This window comes from Aphidius gifuensis, linkage group LG1, assembly GCF_014905175.1.
Source record: "Aphidius gifuensis isolate YNYX2018 linkage group LG1, ASM1490517v1, whole genome shotgun sequence".
NCBI classification, from domain to species: Eukaryota; Metazoa; Arthropoda; class Insecta; order Hymenoptera; family Braconidae; genus Aphidius; species Aphidius gifuensis.
Window position 1 is genome coordinate 20,638,483 of NC_057788.1, and position 26,335 is coordinate 20,664,817.

Here is a 26,335-nt window from a genome sequence, read left to right on the forward strand (position 1 = left end):
CTTAGCTACATCTTTTCCTTAGCTATTGCTTGTTTTTGGAATTTTTATTTATTTAATAAATGAATTACATGTATTAATCGAATAAAAAGAAATTGTAGCACGAAGGTTCCACTTTTATTCGTAAGAGGCGCTGGGAACGCAATGTAAGATACCTCGATGTATGAAACCGATGATGTAAGATACGGTATCTTACATGGTATTTTACACATGTAAGATACCAAGGTATCTTACCTACCCAACACTGATGATAATTATGAACAAAATTATAAAATCCAATGAGCACGAAGTTGCAGTTAAAAAATCAACAGTTGGATCAATAAGAAATGTAACAACAGAAGCCACTCGTGATTCAGGTTATGATGATAATTCTGATCGATTGGATCAACAACAACAACAACAACAACAAAAACAACATGTTGACAAAGTTCACAGTCAGGCCAAGATGATATCAAAAAAAAGTAAAATACCAGTTGATAAAAGTCATTCCAAGAAGAGGTTCAAAGCAGGTACATATATTTTAAATGTCTTTAAGATTTTTATTGAATTGTAATTTGATTCAATTATTTTATTTTTCAGATAACAACAAAAATAACTGTGATGATTCAAGTAATTCTAGACATATACAAATTCCTTCTTTAAATAAAGAAGAAAGTGTAACCATTAGAGATAAAATCGTGTTAGATAATTCAATTGATGTTGACAAAAGTAAAAATTCGAAAGATCATTTAATGAGGCTAGGAATAAAGTTAAATAGGATTGCCAATTCATTTAAAGACAATAATCGAAGTTGTACGAATAAAGTCGTTGAAAATGTTGAACATCAAAAAAACACAAGAATTCGTACTGGATCACTTGTTCCTAAAAAATATAGCTTTTGTACAGAAGAAGATGATCAACTAAGCTCTACTGCAGACGAAAATGACCTTGATGATAATATTATTGATGTTGATGATGAACTAAGCTTTACTAAAGATGATGATGATGATGATGATGATGATAATAATAATAATAACCTTAACCAAAATGAAAATCTTGAAAATAAAATTAAAGTAGGTGATGAAATTTCTTTTAAAGAAAGAGCACGTGTAGTTAAATTGGCATTAGAAAATCCAACTTGGTCATTAAATATGTTGAGAAAACACAGTGGATGTAAATATATTAAAAGCCGACATAAACTTGAAGTGTGGAAAAAACAGATAAAACAAGGGGGATCTCCTCGTGAAAAAAATAACTTTGTAAATAACTGGGTTATAAATAAGTGCATTAAGAACCAAAAAAAAGGAGAAATAATTACAAATAAAAAAATTCAAACATGGGGACTTGAAGCAAAAAAAATATTTAAACCTATAAAATTTTCAGCAAGTGTTGGCTGGTTAAAAATGCTCAAAAAAAACCACGTAATTACTGGTAAACCCAATAATCTCAAAATTAATTGTAACTTGCAAAAAAAATCGTTATTATATTCGAGAATTTTCGTTCCTCATGAAATAAAAGTTAAAGTTGTTAACCTTGCAAATAAAAATCCACATTGGAGTTTGAAAACGCTGAGAAAACAAAGTGGTTGTAATAATCTTGAAAACATCCGTCAACTCTACTATTGGAAACGTTCTGTTAGTGAGTACAATAAGAAAAAGATCACCAGTCTTTCCACTGGAAAAGTTTAATTCTACTTCAGTACAATATAAATATGATGATGGAGATAAAAATACATATTCAAGTGGAGACAGAGACAAACGAGACCTGTTTAAAAATAATAACAATTATCATAATTGATGAGTTCATCAATGATAACTTGAATATTATTTTTAATTAAAGTAGATGTTTTTGTAGGACACTCACGATTTTCTTTATCACCATCATTATTATCGTCGTCATCAAATTCAGTGCTATGCGTGTTTTTGTATGCATTGTTTGTGTCTATAAAAAGTATTCAAAGTTTTGCTGGCAAGTAATATTTCGAAAAAAATGCAAATACAGCTTCAGGTAGTGTTGGAGATGATTTAGATGATGGTTCTGGTATTGAAAAATCTGGTATTAGTACAAGTATTGTTCAACCAATTAATTAGTCAGGTATAACTGAAACATCATTAGATAGTCCAAAAACATCAGATACTCCAGATACATCACAATCACCAAAACCAACAGAATCATCATATTGGACAATAACAAGTTTGTTTGATTTATTTGGAACATCTACAAATACAACAAAAAATTTAGAAGAGTCAAGAACAGTAACTGCAACAAAACAATCGTCTTGAATATTTATTTTATTTGTATTCTTTTATATTAATTATTTATTATACTCTTATTAATTATTAACAACACATTCGACTAAAATAAAATTTATAAACTTTTTGAAATTAATAACAAATAATATAATGATTAATGAACAATTTAGTTATTAATTTCGATAAAAGTTTGGTGGTTTTGGACATTGACGAATGTTAATAATAAATTTATATAAATCAAACAGAGAGAAATCTTCTCTCTGTATCACTCTGTATCAAAGTTGATAATTAAATTTTTTGTTTTTCTTAAAACAATTATTATTGATGATTAAAACAAAGTTAAAATAAAAATCCTGTGCTGAATATAAAAAAAAAATCATTGGTGTGGTTTTGAGATATATGGATTTTCCAAGTGGCTGTTAATAATTGGATTGATTACAAATAATTTATTTAGACGTTTATTCAACACATTTACAAAATTGCCGTTTTTTTTTTCAAAAATTAATTTATCGTTACAATATCTTGTCTCACTGGTTTCAATTATATAGCTATATACTTTTTATGAAAAAAATGTAAAAAATTCAATTATATTAAAATGTTAATTATTTATTTATTACAAAAGACCTATTTCATGTGTTAAAATAAAAATATGAAAAATAATAATTTAATTTTTTAAATATAATTAAATGTATGATTTTTGTGGTTAAATGAAAATGCGTAATTATAAATCTGTTCATGGTTTACATGAAAACTGTCGCAGTACTCTCTGGCCGGTTTCTCCTTATTAGTTTAGAGTTTCATTTGAATTATTGAAGTATTTGATTTATTAAAAATCTTCCAAGTATAAAACAACAATAAAAACATTGTAAACATTGCAAATACAACAATAAAAAACTACATAGATTAAAAAAACAAATTTGAAAAATATATTCATCAGTAAGATGGAACAATTTGATAAACATCAGCTTGAGACAACTGATCGAAAATTGTTTACTGATTCATTTAATTTTTGTTGGGAACTTTTAAAAAAAAAAGAATATTATCTCAGTGAACGCGATACCAACTTATTTTCAAGGTTGTCATTACATTATGGTCAAGACATGTATGATGCCATGATGATAATTATGAACAAGATCATTGAAGCCAAAAAAGAGTCAAAAGTCAAATCAATAAAAAGTGGTAAAGCAGAAGCCACTCGTAACTTAGGTTATGATGATAATCATAATAAATTGGATCAACAACAATAACAACAACAACAACAACAACAACAACAACAACAACAACAACAAGTTCACAAAGTTCACCGTAAAGACAAGATGATATCAAAAAAAAGAAATATACCAGTTGATGAAATTCATTCTAAGAAGATGTTTAAAGCAGGTATATTTGAAATGTCTGTAAGATTTTTATTTAATTATAATTTGATTCAATTTATTTTACTTTTCAGATTACAAAAAAAACAACTGTGATAATGCAAGTAATGCTCAAAATATACAAATTGCTTCTTCAAATGAAAACTTAGTTGAAAAATTATATATGATTGATTTGATTGAAAAGGAAAAAAAATTATTTATAGAAGAAAGTATAACCATTAAAGATGAAATGTTACCAGTTACAGATCATTCAATTGATGTTGATAAAATAAATAACTCGAAAGATCAATTAACTGGACTAGAAATAAAGTCAAATGGAATATCCAATTTATTTAATTTTTATAAAGATAATAATCAAAGTTGCTCGAATGAAGTCATTGAAAATGTTGATTACCAAAAGAACACAAGAATTCGTACTGGATCATCTGCTCCTACAAAATATAATTTTTATACAGAAGAAGATGATAAACTAAGCGCCACCACAGACGAAAGTTGCCTTGATGATGATGATGATAGTGCTGATAATGTTGATGATGATTACGATCCTGATCTTTATGTTGATGACGATGATAATAGCCTAGAACAAAACGAAAGTCTTGAAGATAAAACTAGAGTAAATGATGAAACTTTCTTGAAAGAAAGAGCAATTGTAGTTGAATTGGCAACAGAAAATCCAACTTGGTCATTAAATATGCTGAGAGAACACAGTGGTTGTAAAAATATTAAAAACTGCCGTCAAGTTACAAGGTGGAAAAAACAGATTCAACAAGGAGGACCCGGGAAAAAATTCCGACGATCGTGGAAGACAACGCTTTTGTCCACGTCTCGGGTGATCTTCAAAGATCTTCAGCGATCTGTGGCAATCTGTGGCGATCTTCAGCGATATGTTAAGGTCTTTTGATCTTCGAATATCGCAGAATGTATTTCAAGATCATCAAAGATCGTGGACGATCAGAAAAAAAATAAAACGAGGAAAAACAATTAAAACTACTTTAAATAAATATTTTACGAAATTTTAGGAAGAAATAGTGAATTTTTTATGTTTTATCTATAAAGATCGTCACAGATCGCTGAAGATCTTTAAAGATCGTCACAGATCAGTGAAGACCTTTAAAGATCTTTAAAGATCGTTGACGATCTGTGACGATCTTTGTAGATAAAACATAAAAACTCAATATTTCTTTCTAAAATGTCGTAAAATATTTGTTTAAAGTAGTTTTAATTGTTTTTCCTCGTTTTATTTTTTTTCTGATCGTCCACGATCTTTGATGATCTTTGAAGATCGCCACAGATTGCCACAGATCGTTGAAGATCTTTGAAGATCACCCGAGACGTGGACAAAAGCGTTGTCTTCCACGATCGTGCATATACGATCGTCAACGATCGTCGGAATTTTTTCCCGGGGATCTACTCGTGAAAAAAAAAACTTAGTAAATAACTGGGTTGTAAATAAGTGCATTGAGAACCAAAAAAAAGGAGAAGTAATTACCAATAAAAAAATTAGAACATGGGGACTCGAAGCAAAAAAAATATTTAAACCTGGAAATTTTTCAGCACTTGATGGCTGGATAAGAATTTTTAAAAAAAAACACGAAATAACTGGTAAACCAAATGATCTGAAAATTAATTGTAAATTGCAAAAAAAAGAATCACTTACTTTCTCGAGAATTTTCGTTCCCCATGAAATAAAAGTTAAAGTTGTTAATCTTGCAAATGAAAATCCACATTGGAGTTTGAAAAGGCTAAGAGAACAAAGTGGTTGCAATAATCTTGAAAACATCACTCAACTCGACAATTGGAAACAAAATGTTAAAAATTCCAATAAGAAAAGAGCTACTAGTCTTTCCATTGGAAAATTTAATTCTACTTCAGTAAAATATTGAATATGATGAAGGTAAAAATACAAGTGCAAGTGGAGACAGGCAAACGAGGACAAATTTAGAGCCTTTGGTGTTAAAATTACTCACTGTTTATTGTCACTGGCTGGATCAATAATTATCGAGTTGTTTTTGTTTTTTTTTTTATTAATGATCGGTGGTCAATCATTGGATTTCATTACAACAAAAGTAACAACACAAGTTACCGAATTCCAAAAATATTTCTATAAATATATGTTTATAAAATTATTATTAATAAATTCATATTATTTCTAAAACAATCATCTTGAATATTTCATTTTCATGTATTCTTCTACTTTCATTAATTATTAATAATAATTTATTATATACTCTTATTGATTATTAACATCACATATAACTAGAGCAAAGTATATAAACTGTTTGAAAATAATAAGAATGAATATAATTAACAACTTGAATATTATTTTTAATTGAAGTATGGTTGCGATGGAAACTTACGATTTCTTTGATTATCATCATTATTATCGTTGTCGGCAAATTCAGTGCTATGTGTATTTTTGTATGCGTTGTTTGTGTCTTTAAAAATTATTCAAAGTTTTGCTGGCAAGTAATACTTTGAAAAAAATGCAAATGAACGCTCAGGGTTCAGGTAGTGTTGGAGATGATTCAGATGATGGTTCTGGTATTGAAAAATCTAGTATTCGTACAAGTATTGTTCAACCAATTGATTGGTCAGGTGTAACTGAAATATCATCAGATAGTCCAGAGACATCAGATACTCCAGACACAACACAATCACCGAAACCAACAGAAATCAATCATTATTTTAAACAATACCAAGTATGTTTGATTCATTTGGAACATCTGCAAATACAACAAAAAATTAAGAAGAGTCAACAACAGTAACTACAACAACTGATGATCCAAATTTAGATCAAGATGAATTTTCACCAGTATCGATAACAAGCAAATCACAAGAATTAACGTCAACAATATCAAATAATGAAACAGTATTATTGAATGTAAATAATAATGGAAATCCAATTAAAATAATTAATGATAATAATGAATTACCAGATGCATCATCAGCAGTACAAACTAAAATGAGTTATGCATCATATTATATACTTGTTGGATTACTTCTTGTATAAACAACAGTTATTAAAAAACTGAAAACACAATCAGTTCTGCTATGATCCTTGGAGACAACCGATGAGGTGAGCGGTAAAGTTTTTTGTTTGTCTGAAAGGACGTAGTCTAGTGGACTTGTTTCACAACTTGTCTTGCTTATAAGCGCTTACAAGGGCTTACAACAGCTAACAAAAAAAATTTTAAATCTGTAAATATTAGTAGTATATTTTGAACGTTCCTCAATTTCTACATTTCTATGGGGACTTGAAACGAAAAAAATATTTGAACCAATACAATTTTTAGCACGTGATACCTGGTTAAAAACTTTTAAAAAAAACAACGAAATTACTGGTAAATCAAATAATCTGAAAATTAATTGCAACATTCAAAAAAAAAATCATTTTTATACTCAAGAGTTTTTGTTCCCCATGAAATAAAATCTAAAGTTGTTAATCTTGCAAATGAAAATCCACATTGGAGTTTGGACATGTTAAAAGAACAGCGTGGTTATAATATTAATAACATCACTCAACTCCGTTATTGGAAACGAGCTGTTAAAGATTTTAATAAGAAAAAAGCCACTAGTTTCTCCACTGGATCAACTGTTCCTAGAAAATTTAATTTTACTTTAGTAAAATATATTGGTGGAGATAAAAATACAAGTTCAAGTAGAAACATATGCAGCATATGCAAAAAAGGGCAAATTTGAAAATTTTTGACTCGTTGACAATGATCGTTGATCAATCATTGGACTTTATCAAGACAAAAGTAACAAATTCTAGTTACTCAATTTTCAGATACTTTTCTAAATAAATGTTTAAGTAATTTTTATTAATAAATTTAAAAATTTTTCTTGAATTTTTAATTTTCATAACAATTAATATAAGGACCAACTTGGATATTATTTTTCAATGAAAGAATAGTGGTGTTGGATATTTAAGATTTTCTTTATTATCATTATCGACATCGTCATCGTCGTGTTTCTAGTATTTAAAAAATTTCGATCAATAATCTCAGCAACAGTAAATCTAGAAAACAAAATTATTATTGAACTTAAAAATGATAGATAATATATCTACGTATGTAAATACCTCAACTGAATCAAAATATGTTAATTATTTTTTTATTACATTTATGAGATGTGGCATAAATATTAAAAAACAATTTTTTGCAGAAATGTAAACTTGCTTCATATAAAAAGATATCCCTAGCGAAAATGGCGACACCGATCCGACACCAATCCGACAGTCGGTTTGTGCACTGATCTCATACAAAAACGACACAAAACCGACACACGACTATAAGAATTTCTAAGTCACAAAAATAAAAAGTAAAAAGCATTTAAAAAATAAAATATTATGTCTAAAAATTTCTAAATAATATTCTTATAATTTAAGACACATTAGAATTTTTTTTAAATAATTTTTTTATTGAAAAAACTTCATTCTGTTTATGTATTATAAGCGAGGTTAGCCGTCAGAATCATCTGTACACGACTGTGAGATTCAGTGAGATTTTACAATTCTCACACAATTCCGACACAATTCCGACACACGACTGTGAGAATTGTAAATCCGACACAATTCCGACCAATTCCGACAGACGTACGACAGTATATTTTTATATTTTGTATTTAATATGAAAAAAAGCATTTTATTGATAAAAATTTTTGTTCAATATTAAAGTTATAATATTTTAATAATTTTAGACATATTAGTTTTTGAATAAATTTTGAAAAAAATAATTGAAACATGGAAAACAAATACATGGTTTCATTACAAATTACATTCGAGTTACAAAATACCAAATACGTGGGAAACTGATTAAATGTATTAGTTTTGAAAAAAAAACCAAAAAATGATAATTTTCTAATAGAATAATTTTAAAAAAATCTAATATGCCTATAATTATTAAAAGATTATAATTTTATTATTAAACAAAAATTTTTGCAAATCGCAAATTCTCACAGACGATTCCAATTATTTTTTTTATCAAAATTTATTCAAAAAAAAAAAAATCTAATATGCCTAAAATTATTAAAATATAATAACTTTAATATTGAACACATTTTTATTAATAAAATGCTCTTTTTATATTAAATACAAAATAAAAATGAACTGTTTTTCAAGCAGTCGTGTGTCGGAATTGTGTCGGAATTGTGTGAGAATTGTAAAATCTCACTGAATCTCACAGTCGTGTACAGATGATTCTGACAGCTAACCTCACTTTTAATACATCAACAGAATTGAGTTTTTTCAATAAAAAAATTATTTAAAAAAAATTCTAATGTGTCTCAAATTATAAAAATATTATTTAGAAATTTTTAGACATAATATTTTATTTTTTAAATGCTTCTTACTATTTATTTTTGTGACTTAGAAATTCTTATAGTCGTGTGTCGGTTTTGTGTCGTTTTTGTATGAGATCAGTGCACAATCCGACTATCGGCATTTTCGCTAGGGATAAAAAAATATAAAAATATAAAAAAAAAAAATTCAATTTTTTGAATAATTAAATATTTAATTGTTGTGGTCAAATGAAAATACGTCATTATTATATGCGGGTTTACATGAAAACTATCGCGGTACTCTTTTGCTAGATTCTCCTTGTTTCTCCTTCTGTGTTCCATATGTTCGATTTATTAAAAATCTTTCGAGTATTTAACAAAAATAAAAACACTGTAAACAGTGCGAATAAAACAATCAAAACTATCTAAAACTACATAGATTAAAATGAAACAAATTAAGAAACATCAGATTGAGAAAACTAATCAACAATTGTTTACTGACTCATTTAATGTTTGTTGGAAACTTTTGAAAAATAAAGAATATTATCTCTGTGAACGTGAGACCAATATATTTTCAAAGTTGTCATTAAATTATGGTCAAGATATGTATGATGCCATGATGATAATAATGAAAAAGATTATAAAATCCAATGAGTACAAAGTTAGAGTTGAAAAATCAAAAGTTGAATCAATAAAAATTGTCACAACAGAAGCCACTTGTGATTCAGGTTATGATGATGTTAATGATCAATTGAATCAACTACAACAAAAACAACAACAACAACAAGTTGACCAAGTGAACATTGACATCGACAACAGTCAAGACAACATGGTATCAAAAAAAAGAAATATGCCATTTGATAAAATTCATTCCAAGAAGATGTTTAAAGCAGGTATATTTTAAATGTCTTGAAGATTTTTATTAAATTGTAATTTGATTCAATTTTTTTTATTTTCCAGATAACAAAAAAAATAACTGTGATGATTCAAGTACTGCTAAAAATATACGAATTACTTCTTTAAATGAAAACTCAATTGAAAAATTACGTATGATTGATTTTATTGAAAAGGAAGAAAAATTGTTTATAGAAGAAAGTATAACCATTAAGGATGAACTTTTGCCAGTTACAGATGATTCAATTGATGTTGATGAAATTAATAACTCGAATGATCACTCAATAGGACCAGTAATAAAGTCAAATGGAATTCCTAATTCTTTTCAAGTTATTTATCGAATTTGCTCGGATAAAGTCATTAAAAATGATGAACATCAAAAAAACACAAGAACTCGTACTAGATCACTTGCTTCTAAAAAATGTAGTTTTTGTACAGAAGATGATGATGAACTGAGCTTTACTCAAGATTATGATGATGTTGGTGATGATGATGATAGCGTTGATGATGATGATAATGATGATAATAATAACCTGAATCAAAATAAAAATCTTGAAGATGAAATTAAAGTATTTGATGAAATTTCTTTTAAAGAAAGAGCACGTGTAGTTAAATTGGCAGTAGAAAATCCAACTTGGTCATTAAATATGTTGAGAGAACGCAGTGGATGTATAAATATTAGAGACCGCTATCAAGTTAAAAAGTGGAAAAAACAGATTGAACGAGGAGGAACTCATGGTCAAAAAATGAATCTTGTAAATAACTGGGTTATAAATAAGTGCATTGAGAAGCAAAAAAAAGGAGAAATAATCACAAACAAAAAAATTAAAAGATGGGGACTTGAAGCCAAAAAAATATTTAAACCTGAAAATTTTTCAGCAGGTTATGGCTGGTTCAAAATTTTAAAAATAAACCACGAAATTACTGGTCAACCAAATAATCTAAAAATTAATTGTAAATTGCAAAAAAAAAAATCGCCTTTATTTTACAATTACGTTCCATATGAAATAAAAGCTAAAGTTGTTAATCTTGCAAATAGAAATCCCCATTGGAGTTTGAACATGTTAAGAGAAAAAAGTGGTTTCAATATTAAAAATTATGGTCAACTCTGTCATTGGAAACAAACTATTAGAGATTTTAATAAACAAAAAGGCCACTAGTTTTTCCACTGGATTTCAGAAAAAAACAAAATACAGTCTGATTTAATTCTATTTTTCAAAATAATTTGCCTAGGTGTTCACCGTTATTAACTCGCTCTCAGATATTGGGCAAACATCTTGGCCTCGGTGATAAAAATTAAACTCAACTCGACTCGTACTAAAATTAATGAATCAATAGAAACTCATGATTTTTTTTTATCTAATACTGGCAAGAATTTCAAGCTCTTGAAAATTTCCAAAATAACTTTAAATTGTTTTAACATTTATATCAAATAAATGAATTTTTTTTTTAACATAATATTGCTTCAAAATATTGATCACATATTAAGCTGACTTAATGCATGGTTATTTTTAGAAAAGAATACAGCTTCAAAATAATATTAATAAATTATAATAAAAAATTTATTCTTTTTTTATTTTCATAAATAAAACAAAAAAACAAAAACGTCGCTGGTTATAATAGCTGAGATAGAAAAATATGTAAATGAGTTATTTTTCGTTCAATAAAATGGATTTGAACCGAGTGAATAAAAATATTTTTAAAAAATTATTACAAAGTAATATTGATTCAAAATAAATTGAAAAAAAAGAGTATAAGTTAGATTTAGTCAACAACATTGTCTACATAATAATACATATCTTATTATATTTGAAGAGAAAGTACGCAAATTATTATTATTATATATATCATGTATAATGTCAAATATTAATTAGACTATTATGACAATGTATATCAGTGTATAATTAATAATAATTTATTGAATTCATCAGCTATGACACTGATGACTTTGTACATATCTTTTAATATTTTTTATTTTTTGCTCTACATTTTCTATTCAAATAATTTGAAAGTTGAAAATTCTAGTTACCCAATTTTGAAGATATTTTTATAAATAAATGTTTAACTAATTATTATCAATAAAATTATGGAATTTTTTAAACGATTGTTACGAATATTTTATTTTCGTATGTATTCTTCTATATTCGCTAATTATTATACTTAAATTCTTATTGTCTTGAAAAAAATTTTCTTATTGTAAAAAACTAAAATATTATTAAATTGAAAAAATGATAAATACTTATATGTTTTTTATGAAAAAAAAGTAAAAAATTCAATTACATATATCAAAATGTTCATGATGTTACGGTTATGTAATGTGGCATAAATAATAAAAATAATTGTTTGCAAGAATGTAAAGAACTTGCTTCATGTAAAAATAAGATTATAAAAAAAAATTAATCTCATTTTTTGAATAATTAAATATAACAGTGATGGGTAAATGGTCGATTTTTGAGGTTTCATACACTTACAGTAAGATACTGTAAGATACTGTAAGAAACTGTAAGATACCTCTGACGCCATTTTGAACATTCTTATTGACTGTCAACTCGACAATTAGTTCTTATTGCTCGATATATATATTGTTATGTAATTTATTTGTTATATAAATATATATAATATCAAGGAAAACCAGTTTTAAGGAATTAATGTTGTTGAAATATATTTTATAACATATTCTTGCCCATCTTTCTTAGCTACTATTTTCTTGGGATTTTATTTATTTAAAAATAAAATGCATCTAATTTTATTTATTAAATAAATTAAAATGTCCAAGGAAAAGCAGTAGCTAAGAAAAAGATGTAGCTAAGAAATTAATGTTGCCAAAAAATTATGTTTTAAGGAATTAATGTTGCTTTAATTTTTAAATAATTATTTTAAATAAATAAAAATCCCAAGGACAATAGTTTATGAAGATGGAGCTAAGGAATTACAGTTGCCAAAGAAATTCTTTTTTGAGCAACATTAATTCCTTAGCTACATCTTTTCCTTAGCTATTGCTTGTTTTTGGAATTTTTATTTATTTAATAAATGAATTACATGTATTAATCGAATAAAAAGAAATTGTAGCACGAAGGTTCCACTTTTATTCGTAAGAGGCGCTGGGAACGCAATGTAAGATACCTCGATGTATGAAACCGATGATGTAAGATACGGTATCTTACATGGTATTTTACACATGTAAGATACCAAGGTATCTTACCTACCCAACACTGAAATATAATATAATTGGTGTGGTCAAATGAAAATCCGTAATTATAGCTTCGTTTACATGAAAACTGTCGCGGTACTCTCTGGCTGGTTTCTCCTTAATAGTTCCATATGTTCCATTGTGTTCCATTTATTAAAAATCTGTCAAGTATAAAACAACAATAAAAACATTGTAAGCATTGCAAATACATCAATCAGAAATTACATAATTTAGAAAAACAAATTTGAAATATATATTCATTAATAAGATGGAACAAATTAAGAAACATCAGCTTGAGACAACTGATCAAGAATTATTTACTGATTCATTTAATTTTTGTTGGGAACTTTTGAAAAGTAAAGAATATTATCTCAGTGAACGTGAGCCCGATATATTTTCAAAGATGTCATTGAATTATGGTCAAGACATGTATGATGCCATGATGATAATTATCAACAAAATTATAAAATCCAATGAAAACAAATCAAAAGTTGAATCAATAAAAATTGTAACAGCAGAAGCCACTTGTGACTCAGGTTATGATGATAATTGTGATCAATTGGATCAACAACAAAAACAACAGCAAGTTGACAAAGTGAACATTGACATCGACAATAGTCAAGACAAGATGATATTAGAAAAAAGGAAAATATCAGTTGATGAAATTCATTCAAAGAAGATGTTCAAAGAAGGTATGTTTTAAATGATGTTAAATTTATTAAATTGTCATTTGATTCAATTTACTTTATTTTTTAGATAACAAAAAAAATAACTGTGATGATTCAAATAATGCTGAAAATGTACAAATTGTCTTTTCAAATGAAAACTTTATTAAAAAATCACATATAATTGTTTTTATTAAAAAGGAAAAAAAATTATTTACAAAAGACAATATAACCACTAAAGATGAAATCGTGTCAGATGATTTAATTGATGTTAGTAAAATTAATAACTGGAACGATCACCCATATGCACTAGATATAAAGTCAAATGAAATTTCCAATTTTTCTAAAGATAATAATCAAAGTTACTCGAATGAAGTCATTGAAAGTGTTGGTTATCAAATGAACACAAGAATTAGTACTGGATCTCTTGCTCCTAAAAACTATAATTTTCATATAGAAGAAGACTATGGTTTAAGCTTCAACACAGACGAAAATTACCTTGAATATGATAATAATATTGATGTTGATGCTGATGATGATGATAATGTTGATATTGTTGATGATGATAATGATTCCAATCTTTATGTTGATGATAATGATGCTGATAATAATCTAAAGCAAAATAAAAAACGTAAAAGTAGAATTAAAAGAAATTATATTTCTTTTGAAAAAAAAAAACGTGTAGTCAAATTGGCAACAGAAAATCCAACTTGGTCATTAAACTTGCTGAGAGAACAAAGTGAATGTAAAATTATTGATGGCCGCCGTCAAGTTGAAAGATGGAAAAAACAGGTTCAACGAGGAGGTTCTCCTCGTGAAATAATGAATCGTGTAAATAACTGGGTTCTAAATAAGTACATTGAGAGCCAAAAGAAAGGAGAAACAATTACAAATGAAGAAATTAGAACATGGGGACTTGAAGCCAAAAAAATATTTAAACCGATGCAGTTTTCAGCAAGTCATCACTGGTTACAAATGTTTAAAAAAAACCATGAAATTACTTTTTGGGCAGAAAAAAACAATCATCTTCTTTATCAAACATTTACGCTCCCTATGAAATAAAAGTTAAAGTTGTCAATCTTGCAAATGAAAATCTACATTGGATTTTAAAAAGACTAAGAGAATAAATCTAAAGCTGCTGATGTTAGAACTACTTACTTATTATTTTTACTGGCTGGATCAATCAGTAAAGTCAAATTGTTATGTTATGTTAATGATTGTTGATCAATCATTGGACTTTATTGCAACAAAATTAACAACACACGTTACCTAATTTAAAAAATACTTTTATGGATAAATGTTCAAGTAATTAATTGTACTTAAGTCATGAATTCATATAATTGTTTAAAACAATCGTCTTGAATATTTAATTTTATTTGTATTCTTCTCTATGAATTATTCATTATACTCTTATCAATTATTAAAAACTCATTTAATTAAATCAAAATATATAAACTTTTTGAAAATATAATAACAATTTGGATATTGTTCTCAATCAAAGTACGGTGGTGTTGGACATTTACAATTTTCTTGATTATCGTTGTTGTCGTCATATGACATTGACGAATGTTAATTATGAATTTATATATATCAAAGTTTAGAATTAAATTTTTTTTTTACTTTTAATTAAATTATCATTGGTGATTAAAACTGAGTTGAAATAAAACTCTGATGCTGAGTATAAAACAAAAAAAATGCAACAAATAACAAACCTAGTTAATAATAATAATGGATAATATAATAATTATAAATATTGTAAAATAAAAAAGACATTCATGTGTTTTTGAGATGAATGGATTTTCCAAGTGGCTATCAATAATTTAATTGACGTTCATTCAACACATTTACAATATTGCCGTTTTTTTTTATATTAGTTTGTCGTTACAGTATCTTGTCTTGAAACAAGATGATATCATTGGTTTTTATTATATAAGTATATATTTTTTATGAAAAGAATGTAAATAATTCAATTATATCAAAACTTTGATTATTTATTGATTACAGTTATGTGATGTGGTGGCAAAAATATTAAAAACAATCAAACAAATTGTTTGAAAAAAATGTTAAAACCCTATTCCATGTTAAAATAAAAATATAATTGAATATAATAAATAACAATCTAATTTTTCAAATAATTAAATGTACAATTGTTGTGGTTACATAAAAATGTGTAATTATATCTGTTCATGAAAACAGTCGCGACTGGTCTGGACTGGTCGCGGCGCTTTCTGGCCGAGTTCACCTTATTCGGCCTTATCGTCTTATTAGCTTATTAGTGCTTATTAGTTTGAAGTTTCATGTGTTTCATTATTAATTATCTTTTAAGTATATAGCAATAATAAAAACCTTGTAAGGATTAAAAATACAACAATAAAACTACATAACTTAAGAAAACGAGTTTGAAATATATCATCAAAAAGATGAAACAAATTAAGAAACATCAGTTTAAGGAGATTGATCAACAATTGTTTACTGACTCATTTAATGTTTGTTGGGAACTTTTAAAACAAAAAGAATATTATGTCAGTGAACGTGAGATCAATATATTTTCAAGGTTGTCATTAAATTATGGTCATGACATGTATGAGGCCATGGTGATATTTATGAAGAAAATTATAAAATCCAATAAACACAAAGTTGCAGTTAAAAAATCAAAAGTTGGATCAATAAAAATTGTAACAACAGAAGCTACTCGTGATTCAGGTTATGATAATAATTATGATCAAATAAATCAACAACAACAACAACAGCAAGTTGACCAAGTAAACATTGACATCAACAACAGTCAAGACAAGATGATATCTAAAAAAAGAAAAATATCAGTTGATGAAATTCATTCCAAGAGAGCAGGTATATTTTAAATGTCTTGAAGATTTTTATTAAATTGTAATTTAATTCAATTTTTTTTATTTTTCAGATAGCAACAAAAACAACTGTGATGATTCAAGTAATTCCAGTGATATACAAATTGTTTCTTCAAATGAAAACTCAATTGACAAATTACATATGATTGATTTTATTGAAAAAGAAGAAAAATTATTTATAGAAGAAAGTATAACCATTAAAGATGAAATGTTGCCAGTTACAGGTGATTCGATTGATGTTGATAAAATAAATAACTCGGACAATCAGTCAATTGGACAGAAAATAAAGTCAAATGAAATTTCCAATTCATCTAATAATACTAATCAAAGTTGCTGGAATAAAATTATTGAAAGCGTTGATTATCAAAAAAACACAAGACTTCGTACTGGATCACTAGCTTCTAAAAAATATACTTTTCATCCAGAAGAAGATGATGATCTAAGTACTACCACAGACGAAAATTACATATATGATGATGATGATGTTGATGATGAACTAAGCCTCACTAAAGATGAGAATAGCCTAATTCAAAATAAAAATCTTAAAGATAAAATTAAAATAATTGACGGTATTTCTTTCGAAGAAAAAACACGTGTAGTTAAATTGGCAATAGAAAATCCAACTTGGTCATTAGATATGTTGAGAAAACACAGTGGTTGTAAAATTATTAAACAACGTCTTCAAATTGAAATGTGGAAAAAACAGATTCAACAAGGAGGATCTTATCGTGAAAAAATGAATTTTGTGAATGACTGGATTATAAATAAGTGCATTGAGAACCAAAAAAAAGGAGAAATAATTACAAATAAAAAAATTAAAACATGGGGGCTTGAAGCAAAAAAAATATTTAAACCGATACGATTTTCAGCACATGATACCTGGTTAAAAAATTTTAAAAAAAACCACGAAATTACTGGTAAACCAAATAATCTAAAAATGAATTGTAACTTGCAAACAAAAAAATCGGTTTCATACTCAAAAGTTCCCCATAAATTAAAAGTTAAAGTTGTTAATCTTGCAAATGAAAATCCACATTGGAGTTTGAAAATGCTCAGACAAGAGAGTGGTTGTAAAAATCTTGAAACTATGAATCAACTCAACTATTGGAAAAAAATTGTTAAAAATTCCAATTAGAAAAGAGCCTCTAGTATTTCAACTGGTAAAATTAATTCTTCAGTACAATATGAATATGATGATGAAGATAATAATACAAGTTCACGTGCAGACAAAAGCAAACGAAGGCAAATTGGAAGCTGATGATGTTAGAGTTACTTACTAATGATTTTCACTGGCTGGATCAATCATTATCAAGTTGTTATTATTGTCAATAATCGTTGATCAATTATTAGATTTCATTAGAACAAAAATAACAAATTTTAGTTACTTAATTTAGAAAATACTTCAATGAATAAATGTTTCAGTAATTGGAAATTACTAATTAATAATCACGAATATATAAATATAATTTTTAAAACAATTGCATTGAATATTTTATTTTGAAATGTATTCTGTATATATTAATTATTATACTCTTATGTGTTAATATTATGAATCATAACTTATCATAAAATATATCAACTGTTTAAAAATAATAACAATTCATATAATTAACAATTTTGATTTTATTTCTAATTAAAATATAGTGATGTTGGACATTTACGATTTTCTTGATTTTCATCATCATCGTCATTGTACTTAGAATTTATAATACTTTGATCAATAATTAAAACAGCAGTAAATAAAACAACAGAATTATTATTAAATTTAAAAGATGATAAACATAATTTTGTCTTTTTTAAAAAAGAGTAAATAATTTAGCTGTATCAACATATGTTAATTATTTTTTTATTACAGTTATGTTTTAGAGCATAAATATTAATAAAAAATAATTGTATGCAAAAATATAATAATCATGTGTAGAAATAAAAATACGATAAATAATGATTTTAAAATTTTAAATATAATTAAGTGTACAATTGTTGTCGTCAAATAAAAATGCCTAATTATATATTAAATCTCTATTCATGGTTTACATTAAAACTGTCGCGACACTCTCTGGCCGGTTTCTCCTTATTAGTTTTATGTGTTCCATTTATTAAAAAATCTTTCAAGTATAAAACACAAATAAAAACATTGTAAATATTGCAAATACAACTACATAGATTAAAATAACAAATTTGAAATTATATTCAGTAATAAGATGGAACAATTTGATGTATATCAGCTTGAAAATACTGATCAACAATTGTTTACTGACTCATTCAATTTTTGTTGGGAACTTTTGAAAAGAAAAGAATATTATCTGAGTGAACGTGAGACTAATCTATTTTCAAGGTTGTCAATAAATTATGGTCAAGACATGTATGATGCCATGATGATAATTATGAACAAAATTATAAATTCCAATAAATACAAAGTTACAGTTGAAAAATCAAAAATCGAAACAATAAAAAGTGTAACAACAGAAGCCACTTGTGTTTCAGGTTATGATGATAATTATAATCAATTTAATCCACCACAACAAGTTGACAAAGTTCACAGTCAAGACAGGATGATATCAAAAAAAAGCAAAATACCAGTTGATGAAATTCATTCCGAGAAGATGTTTAAAGCAGGTATGTTTTAAATAATGTTAAGATTTTTGTTGAATTGTCATTTGATTCAATTTATTTTATTTTTCAGATTACAAAAAAAATAACTGTGATGATCCAAGTTATGCTAAAAATATACAAATTACTTCTTCAAATGAAAACTCAATTGAAAAATTACATATGATTGATTTTATTGAAAAGGAAGAACAATTATTTACAGAACAAAATATAACTATTAAAGATGAAATGTTGCCAGTTACAGACGATTCAATTGATGTTGACGAAATGAATAACTGGAATGATCACTCATATGCACTAGATATAAAGTCAAATGAAATTTCCAATTTTTCTAAAGATAATTATCAAAGTTGCTCGAATGAAGTCATTGAAAATGTTGAACATCAAAAAAACACGAGAACTCATACCGGATCACTTGCTTCTAAAAAAACTAGTTTTCATACAGAAGAAGATGATGAACTAAGCTCTACCACAGACGAAAATTGCCTTGATGATGATGATGATGATGATGATGATGATGATGACGATGACGATAGCATAAATCAAAATAAAAATTGTGAAGATAAAATTAAAGTAGTTAGCGGAATTTCTTATGAAGAAAGAAGTCGTGTAGTTAAATTGGCAAGCAAAAATCCAAATTGGTCATTACATTGGTTAAGAGAACGTAGTGGATGTGAAGGTATTAGACAACGCAGCCAAGTTGAAGAGTGGAAAAAACAGATTCAACAAGGAGGGTCTCCTCGTGAAAAAATGAATTTCGTAAATAACTGGGTTATAAATAAGTGCATTGAGAACAAGAAAAAAGGAAAAATAATTACGAATAAAAAAATTAAAACATGGGGACTTGAAGCAAAAAAAATATTTAAACCTGCAAAATTTTTAGCAGGTTGCAAGTGGTTAGCAAATTTCAAAAAAAACCATGAAATTACTGGTTATCCAAATAATCTAAAAATTAATTGTGACTTGCAAAAAAAAAAATCATTGTCATCCTCAAGAGTTTACGTTCCCCATGAAATAAAAGCTAAAGTTGTTAATCTTTTAAATGAAAATCCAGATTGGAGTTTGAAAATGCTTAGAGAAGAAAGTGGTTGTAAAAATCTTGAAACTATGAGTCAACTCAACAATTGGAAATACGCTGTTAACAATTTTAATAAGAAAAGGGCCACTGGATCAAAAGTTTCTGAAAAATTTAAGTCTACTTGAGTAAGGTATCGAGAGAATGATGAATATAAAATTGCAAGTTCAAGTCGAGACAGGAGTAAATGATGGCAAATTTGAAGATTAAATACATACTACAAAGATGATAATGTTGGAAAATTAATTACCCACTAATTATTTTTACTGGTTGATAATGATCGTTGAGAAATTATGGGATTACATCACAACTAAAGTAACGAATTTTAGTTACATAATTTCAAAAATACTTCTATAAATATATGTTTAACAAATTATTCTTAATAAGTTCATATAATTTTTAAAACAATCATCTTGAATGTTTTTTTTTATATGCATTTTTCTATACTCATTAATTATTATATCATAATTAATTCTTATTGTCTTTAGTATTTAAAAAATTTTGATCAATAATCACAACAACAGCAAATCTAAGAAACAAAGATATTATTAAATATAGATAATGATAAATATATCTTTGTTTCTTATGAAAATAATGTATATAATAAACTAAAAGTTAAAGTTGTTAATCTTACATATGAAAAACCACGCAGAGGAGTTTGAAAAGACTAAGAGAACAAAGTAGTTGTAATAATTTTGAAATCATCCGTCAATTTACAATTGGAAGAAAGTTGTTTTAAATTTCAACAAGAAAAGAGCTACTAGTCTTTTTATTGAAAAATTTAGTTCTACTTCAGTAAAATATTGAATATGATGATGATAAAAATACAAGTTCAAGTGAAGACAGAGGCAAACGAGAGCAAAGCTGGAGTTGCTAATGTTAGAATTGCTCACTTATTATTTATACTGGTTGTATCAATCATTATCAAGTTGTTATGTTATGTTAATGATCGTTGATCAATCATTAGACTTCATTTCAACAAAAGTAACAAATTCTATTAACCTTATTTAGAAAACACTTTCATGAATAATTGTTTAACTAATTATTATTAATAAATTCATATGATTTTTTAAAACAATCGTCTTGAATATTCAATTTTCATGTGTATTGTTTGTAATGCATTAATTATTATACTTTTGTCGATTATAATAACACGTTTAATTAAAATAAAATATATAAAGTTTTTGAAGATAATAACAATTAATATAAATAAAAACTTGAATTTTATTTTTGATTAAAGTATTGTGGCGTTGGACATTTACGATTTTTTTGATTGTTATCAATGATTAACTTATCATCATCATCATCGTCATTATCGTTGTGTCCCTAGTATTTAAAATATTTATTAAATTTGAGAAGCGATAAATATACTTATCTGTCTTTTATAATAAAAATTTTAATAATTCAACTGTACCAAAATATGTTAATTATTTTTTAAAACATTTATGTGATGTGGCATAAATATTAAAAAGAAATAGTTTGAAAAATGTAAAAGACTTATTTCATGTTAAAATAAAGATATAAAAAAAAATAATCTAAATGAATTTTGAATAATTAAATATATAATTGTTGTGGTCAAATGAAAATACGTATGTACATAATAATTATTATATCAGTGTTTACATGAAAACTGTCGCGCTAGTCGCTACTCTCTGGTCAGTTTCTCCTTATCAGCCTTATTAGTTTCATGTGTTTCATTTATTAAAAATTATACAACAATCAAAACTACATAGATTAAATAAACAAGTTTTAAATATATATGTTAATAATATGGAACTATTTGATAAACATCAGGTTGTTGAAATGAATGATCAACAATTGTTTACTGACTCATTTAAAATTTGTTGGGAACTTTTAAAAAGTAGAGAATATTATCTATGTGAACATGATACCAATATATATTCAAGGTTGTCATTAAATTATGGTCAAGACATGTATGATGCCATGGTGATAATTATAAACAAGATTATAAAATCCAATGAAAAATTAAAAGTTGAATCAATAAAAAGTGTAACAGCAGAAGCCACTCGTAACTTAGGTTATGATGATGATGATTATGATGAATTGAATCAACAACGAAAACAACAAGTTAACAAGGTTCTTAGTAGAGACACGATGATATCAAAAAAAAGAAATTTGCCAGTTGATAAAATTCGTTCCAGGAAGATGTTTAAAGCAGGTACACTTAACATGTCTATAAGATTTTCATTGAATTGTAATTTGATTTAATTTATTTTATTTTTCAGATTACAAAAAAAATAACTGTGATGATTCAAGTAATGCTAAAAATATACAGATTGTTCCTTTAAATGAAAACTTAATTGACAAATTACATATGATTGATTTTATTAAAAAGGAACAAGAATCATTTACAGAACATAGTATAACCATTAAAGATGAATTGTTGTCAATTGCAGTGGATTCAATTAATGTTGACAATATAAATAACTTGAATGATCACTCAATTGGTCTAAAAATAAAGTCAAATGAAATTTCCAATTTTTTTAAAGATAATAATCAAAGTTACTCGAATAAAGTCATTGAAAATGTTGAACATCAAATAAACACAAGATTTCGTACTCGATCACTTGCTCCTGAAAAATATAGTTTTCATACAGAAGAAGATGATGATCTAAGCTTTACCACAGACGAAAACTACCTTGATAATGATGATGATGATGATGATTTCTATCTTTATGTTGACGATGATGATGATGATGATGATGATGATAATAGCCTAAATCAAAATAAAAATCTTGAAGAGGAAATTAAAATAACTAGTGACGTTTCTTTTGAAGAAAAAATACGAGTAGTTGAATTGGCACGTGAAAATTCAACTTGGTCATTAGATTTGCTAAGAGAACACAGTGGATGTAAAAATATCAGACAACGTCTTCAAGTTGAAATGTGGAAAAAACAGATTGAACAAGGAGGAACTCGTCGTCAGAAAATGAATCTTTAAATACCTGGGTTATAAATCAGTGCATTAAAAAGCAAAAAAAAAGGAGAAACAATTACAAATGAAAAAATTAAAATATGGGGACTTGAAGCGAAAAAAATATTTGAACCAATAAAATTTTCAGCACGTGATACCTGGTTAAAAACTTGAAAAAAAACAACGAAATTACTGGTAAATCAAATAATCTGAAAATTAATTGCAACATGCAAAAAAAAAAATCACTTTTATACTCAAGAGTTTTCGTTCCCCATGAAATAAAAGTTAAAGTTGTTAATCTTGCAAATGAATATCCACGTTGGACTTTGAACATGTTAAAAGAACAGAGTGGTTTTAATATTAATGACATCAATCAACTCCGTAATTGGAAACGAGCTGTTAAAGATTTTAATAAGAAAAAAGCCACTAGTTTCTCCACTGGATCAACTGTTCAAATTTGACGATTAATTAATTTTCCAACATTGTCAGCTTCGTATTTAATCACCAATTATTTTTACTAGTTGACAATGATCGTTGATCAATCATTGGACTTGATCAAAACACAAGTAACAAATTCTAGTTACTTAATTTTTGAGATATTTTTATGAATAAATGTTTAAGCAATTATTCTTAATAAATTTAAACATTCGTCTTGAATATTTCATTTTCACATATATTCAATACACATTTAACTAAAGCAAAATATATAAACTTTTTGAAAATATAATAACAATTAATATAAGGAACAACTTGGATATTATTTTCTATTTAAAGTATAGTGGTGTGGATCATCATCGTCATCGTCGTCGTCGTCAAGTAGCAAAAGTAAATCTAGAAAACAAAATTATTATTAAATTCAGAAAATGATAGATAGTATATCTTGGTATGTAAATACCTCAACTGTATCAAAATATGTTAATTATTTTTTTATTATATACAGTTATGAGATGTGGCATAAAAGTATATTAAAAAACAATTTTTTGCAGAAATGTAAACTTGCTTCATGTAAAAATAAAAATATAAAAAAAAAAATCTAATTTTTTTAATAGTTTAATATGTAATATAAATAATGAAGACAGAAAGTACATAACTTAGAAAAACAAATTTGAAATATATATTCATTCATAAGATGGAACAAAGTAAGAAACATCAGTTTGAGGAAATTGATCAACAATCGTTTACTGACTCATTTAATTGTTGTTGGGAACTTTTGAAAAAAAAGAATATTATCTTAGTAACCGTAAGACCGATATATTTTCAAAGTTGTCATTACATTATGGTCGAGACATGTATGATGCCATGATGGTAATTATGAAGAAAATTATAATATCCAATAAAGACAAAGTTGCCATTGAAAAATCAAAAGTTGCATCGATACAAATTGTAAAAACAGAAACTACTCGGGACTCAGGTTATGATAATAATTATGATCGAATAAATCAACAGTAACAACAACAACAAGTTGACAAAGTGAACATTGACATCAACAATAGTCTAGACAAGATGATATCTAAAAAAAGAAAAATATCAGTTGATGAAATTCATTCCAAGAGAGCAGGTATATTTTAAATGTCTTGAAGATTTTTATTCAATTGTATCTTGATTCAATTTTTTTTATTTTTCAGATTACAAAAAAAATAACTGATCATCCAAGTTATGCTAAAAATATACAAATTACGTCTTCAAATGAAAACTCAATTGAAAAATTGCATATGATTGATTTTATTAAAAAGGAAGAACAATTATGTACAGATCATAATATAACTATTAAAGATGAAATGTTGCCAATTACAGATGATTCAATTGATGTTGACGAAATCAACATAACTCGATAACTCGAATGATCACTCAACTGGACTAGAAATAAAGTCAAATGAAATTTCCAATTCATTTAATTTTTTTAAAGATAATGATCAAAGTTGCTCAAATAAAGGCATTGAAAATGTTGAACATCAAAGACAAGCAAGAATCCGTACTAGATCAGTTGCTTCTAAAAAATATAGTTTTTGTACAAAAGAAAATGATGACCTAAGCTCTACCACAGACGAAAATTACATTGATGGTGATAATAATAGCCTAAATCAAAATAGAAATCTTAAAGATAAAATCAAAATAATTGACGGTATTTCTTTCGAAGAAAAAACAGGTGTAGTTCGATTGGCATTAGAAAATCCAACTTGGTCATTAGATATGTTGAGAAAACACAGTGGTTGTAAAATTATTAAACAACGTCTTCAAATTAAAATGTGGAAAAAACAGATTGAACAAGGAGGAACTCTTCGTCGAAAAATGAATTGTGTTAATAACTGGGTTCTAAATAAGTGCATTTAGGCTCAAAGAAAGGAGAAGTAATTACAAACAAAAAAATTAGAAAATGGAGAAAATGGGGAAGCCAAAAAAATATTCAAACCGATAAAATTTTCAGCAAGTGTTATCTGGTTAATAATGTTAAAAAAAACCATGAAACCACTGGTGAACCATATAATCTAAAAGTTAATTGTAATTTTCAAAGAAAGGAATCATTTTATTTATCGAATATTTACGTTCCCCATGAAATAAAAGTTAAAGTTGTTAATCTTGCAAATGAAAACCCACATTGGAGTTCAAAAATGCTCAGAGAACAAAGTGGTTGTAATAATCTTGAAACTATGAATCAACTCTACCGTTGGAAGAAAGTTGTTAAAAAATTCAATAAGAAGGCAGCCACTAGTCTTTCCACTGGAAAAATTTAATTCTTCAGTACAATCTGAATATAATGATGAAGATAAAAATACAAGTGCCAGTGGAACAGAGGCAAACGAGGATAAATTTCGAGCTGATGATGTTAGAATTGCTCACTTATTATTATTACTGGCTGGATCAATTATTATCAAGTTGTTATGTTATGTTAATGATGAAGTTGTATATATATAATATATATTATATATTATATGATATATAAATAATTGATAATAATAACAAATCTGATCAAAATAAAATATATAAAGTTTGAAAAAAAAAAAAAAATTGAATAACTGAACTATATCACAATGTTAATTGATTTTTTATTATACAGTTATGATATGTGGCATAAATATTGAATTGTAAATGTTTGCAAGAATATAAAAAACTTATTTCATGTGTGAAAATAAATATTTGAAAAATAATAATTTAATTTTTTAAATATAATTAAATGTACAATTGTTGTGGTCAAATGAGAATGCCTAATTATACCTGTGTTTATG

At 26.4% G+C, this 26,335-nt stretch overlaps 2 protein-coding genes across 2 annotated transcripts; both read left to right on the forward strand.

Moving 5' to 3' along the window:
• The first annotated feature begins 253 nt into the window (after positions 1-253).
• On the forward strand, positions 254-2,258 carry LOC122860491 (suppressor of Mek1-like). The gene is made up of 3 exons (XM_044164329.1): positions 254-506; positions 577-1,049; positions 2,067-2,258. Exons 1-3 carry the CDS (start codon positions 254-256, stop codon positions 2,256-2,258), a joined length of 918 nt encoding a protein of 305 aa, XP_044020264.1.
• A 7,449-nt stretch (positions 2,259-9,707) lies between these two features.
• LOC122860499 (MATH and LRR domain-containing protein PFE0570w-like) lies at positions 9,708-25,442 on the forward strand. The gene is made up of 15 exons (XM_044164340.1): positions 9,708-9,771; positions 9,839-9,925; positions 9,968-10,255; positions 10,367-10,527; positions 13,231-13,342; positions 13,454-13,654; positions 13,719-13,762; positions 13,829-14,096; positions 16,545-17,219; positions 18,916-19,107; positions 19,679-19,860; positions 21,971-22,355; positions 22,423-22,874; positions 24,737-24,857; positions 25,018-25,442. Exons 1-15 carry the CDS (start codon positions 9,708-9,710, stop codon positions 25,440-25,442), a joined length of 3,657 nt encoding a protein of 1,218 aa, XP_044020275.1.
• Positions 25,443-26,335: the final 893 nt, after the last annotated feature.

Coding starts and splice junctions, on each gene's coding strand:
- LOC122860499 (XM_044164340.1), top strand. CDS start 9,708: ATGGTATCAAAAAAAAGAAATATGCCATTTGATAAAATTCATTCCAAG. Junction 13,655..13,718: donor AAAGAAGATGTTCAAAGAAG/GTATGTTTTAAA, acceptor TTTATTTTTTAG/ATAACAAAAAAAATAACTGT. Junction 22,356..22,422: donor CAGGAAGATGTTTAAAGCAG/GTACACTTAACA, acceptor TTTATTTTTCAG/ATTACAAAAAAAATAACTGT.
- LOC122860491 (XM_044164329.1), top strand. CDS start 254: ATGAACAAAATTATAAAATCCAATGAGCACGAAGTTGCAGTTAAAAAA. Junction 507..576: donor CAAGAAGAGGTTCAAAGCAG/GTACATATATTT, acceptor TTTATTTTTCAG/ATAACAACAAAAATAACTGT. Junction 1,050..2,066: donor ATCTTGAAAATAAAATTAAA/GTAGGTGATGAA, acceptor CCAATTAATTAG/TCAGGTATAACTGAAACATC.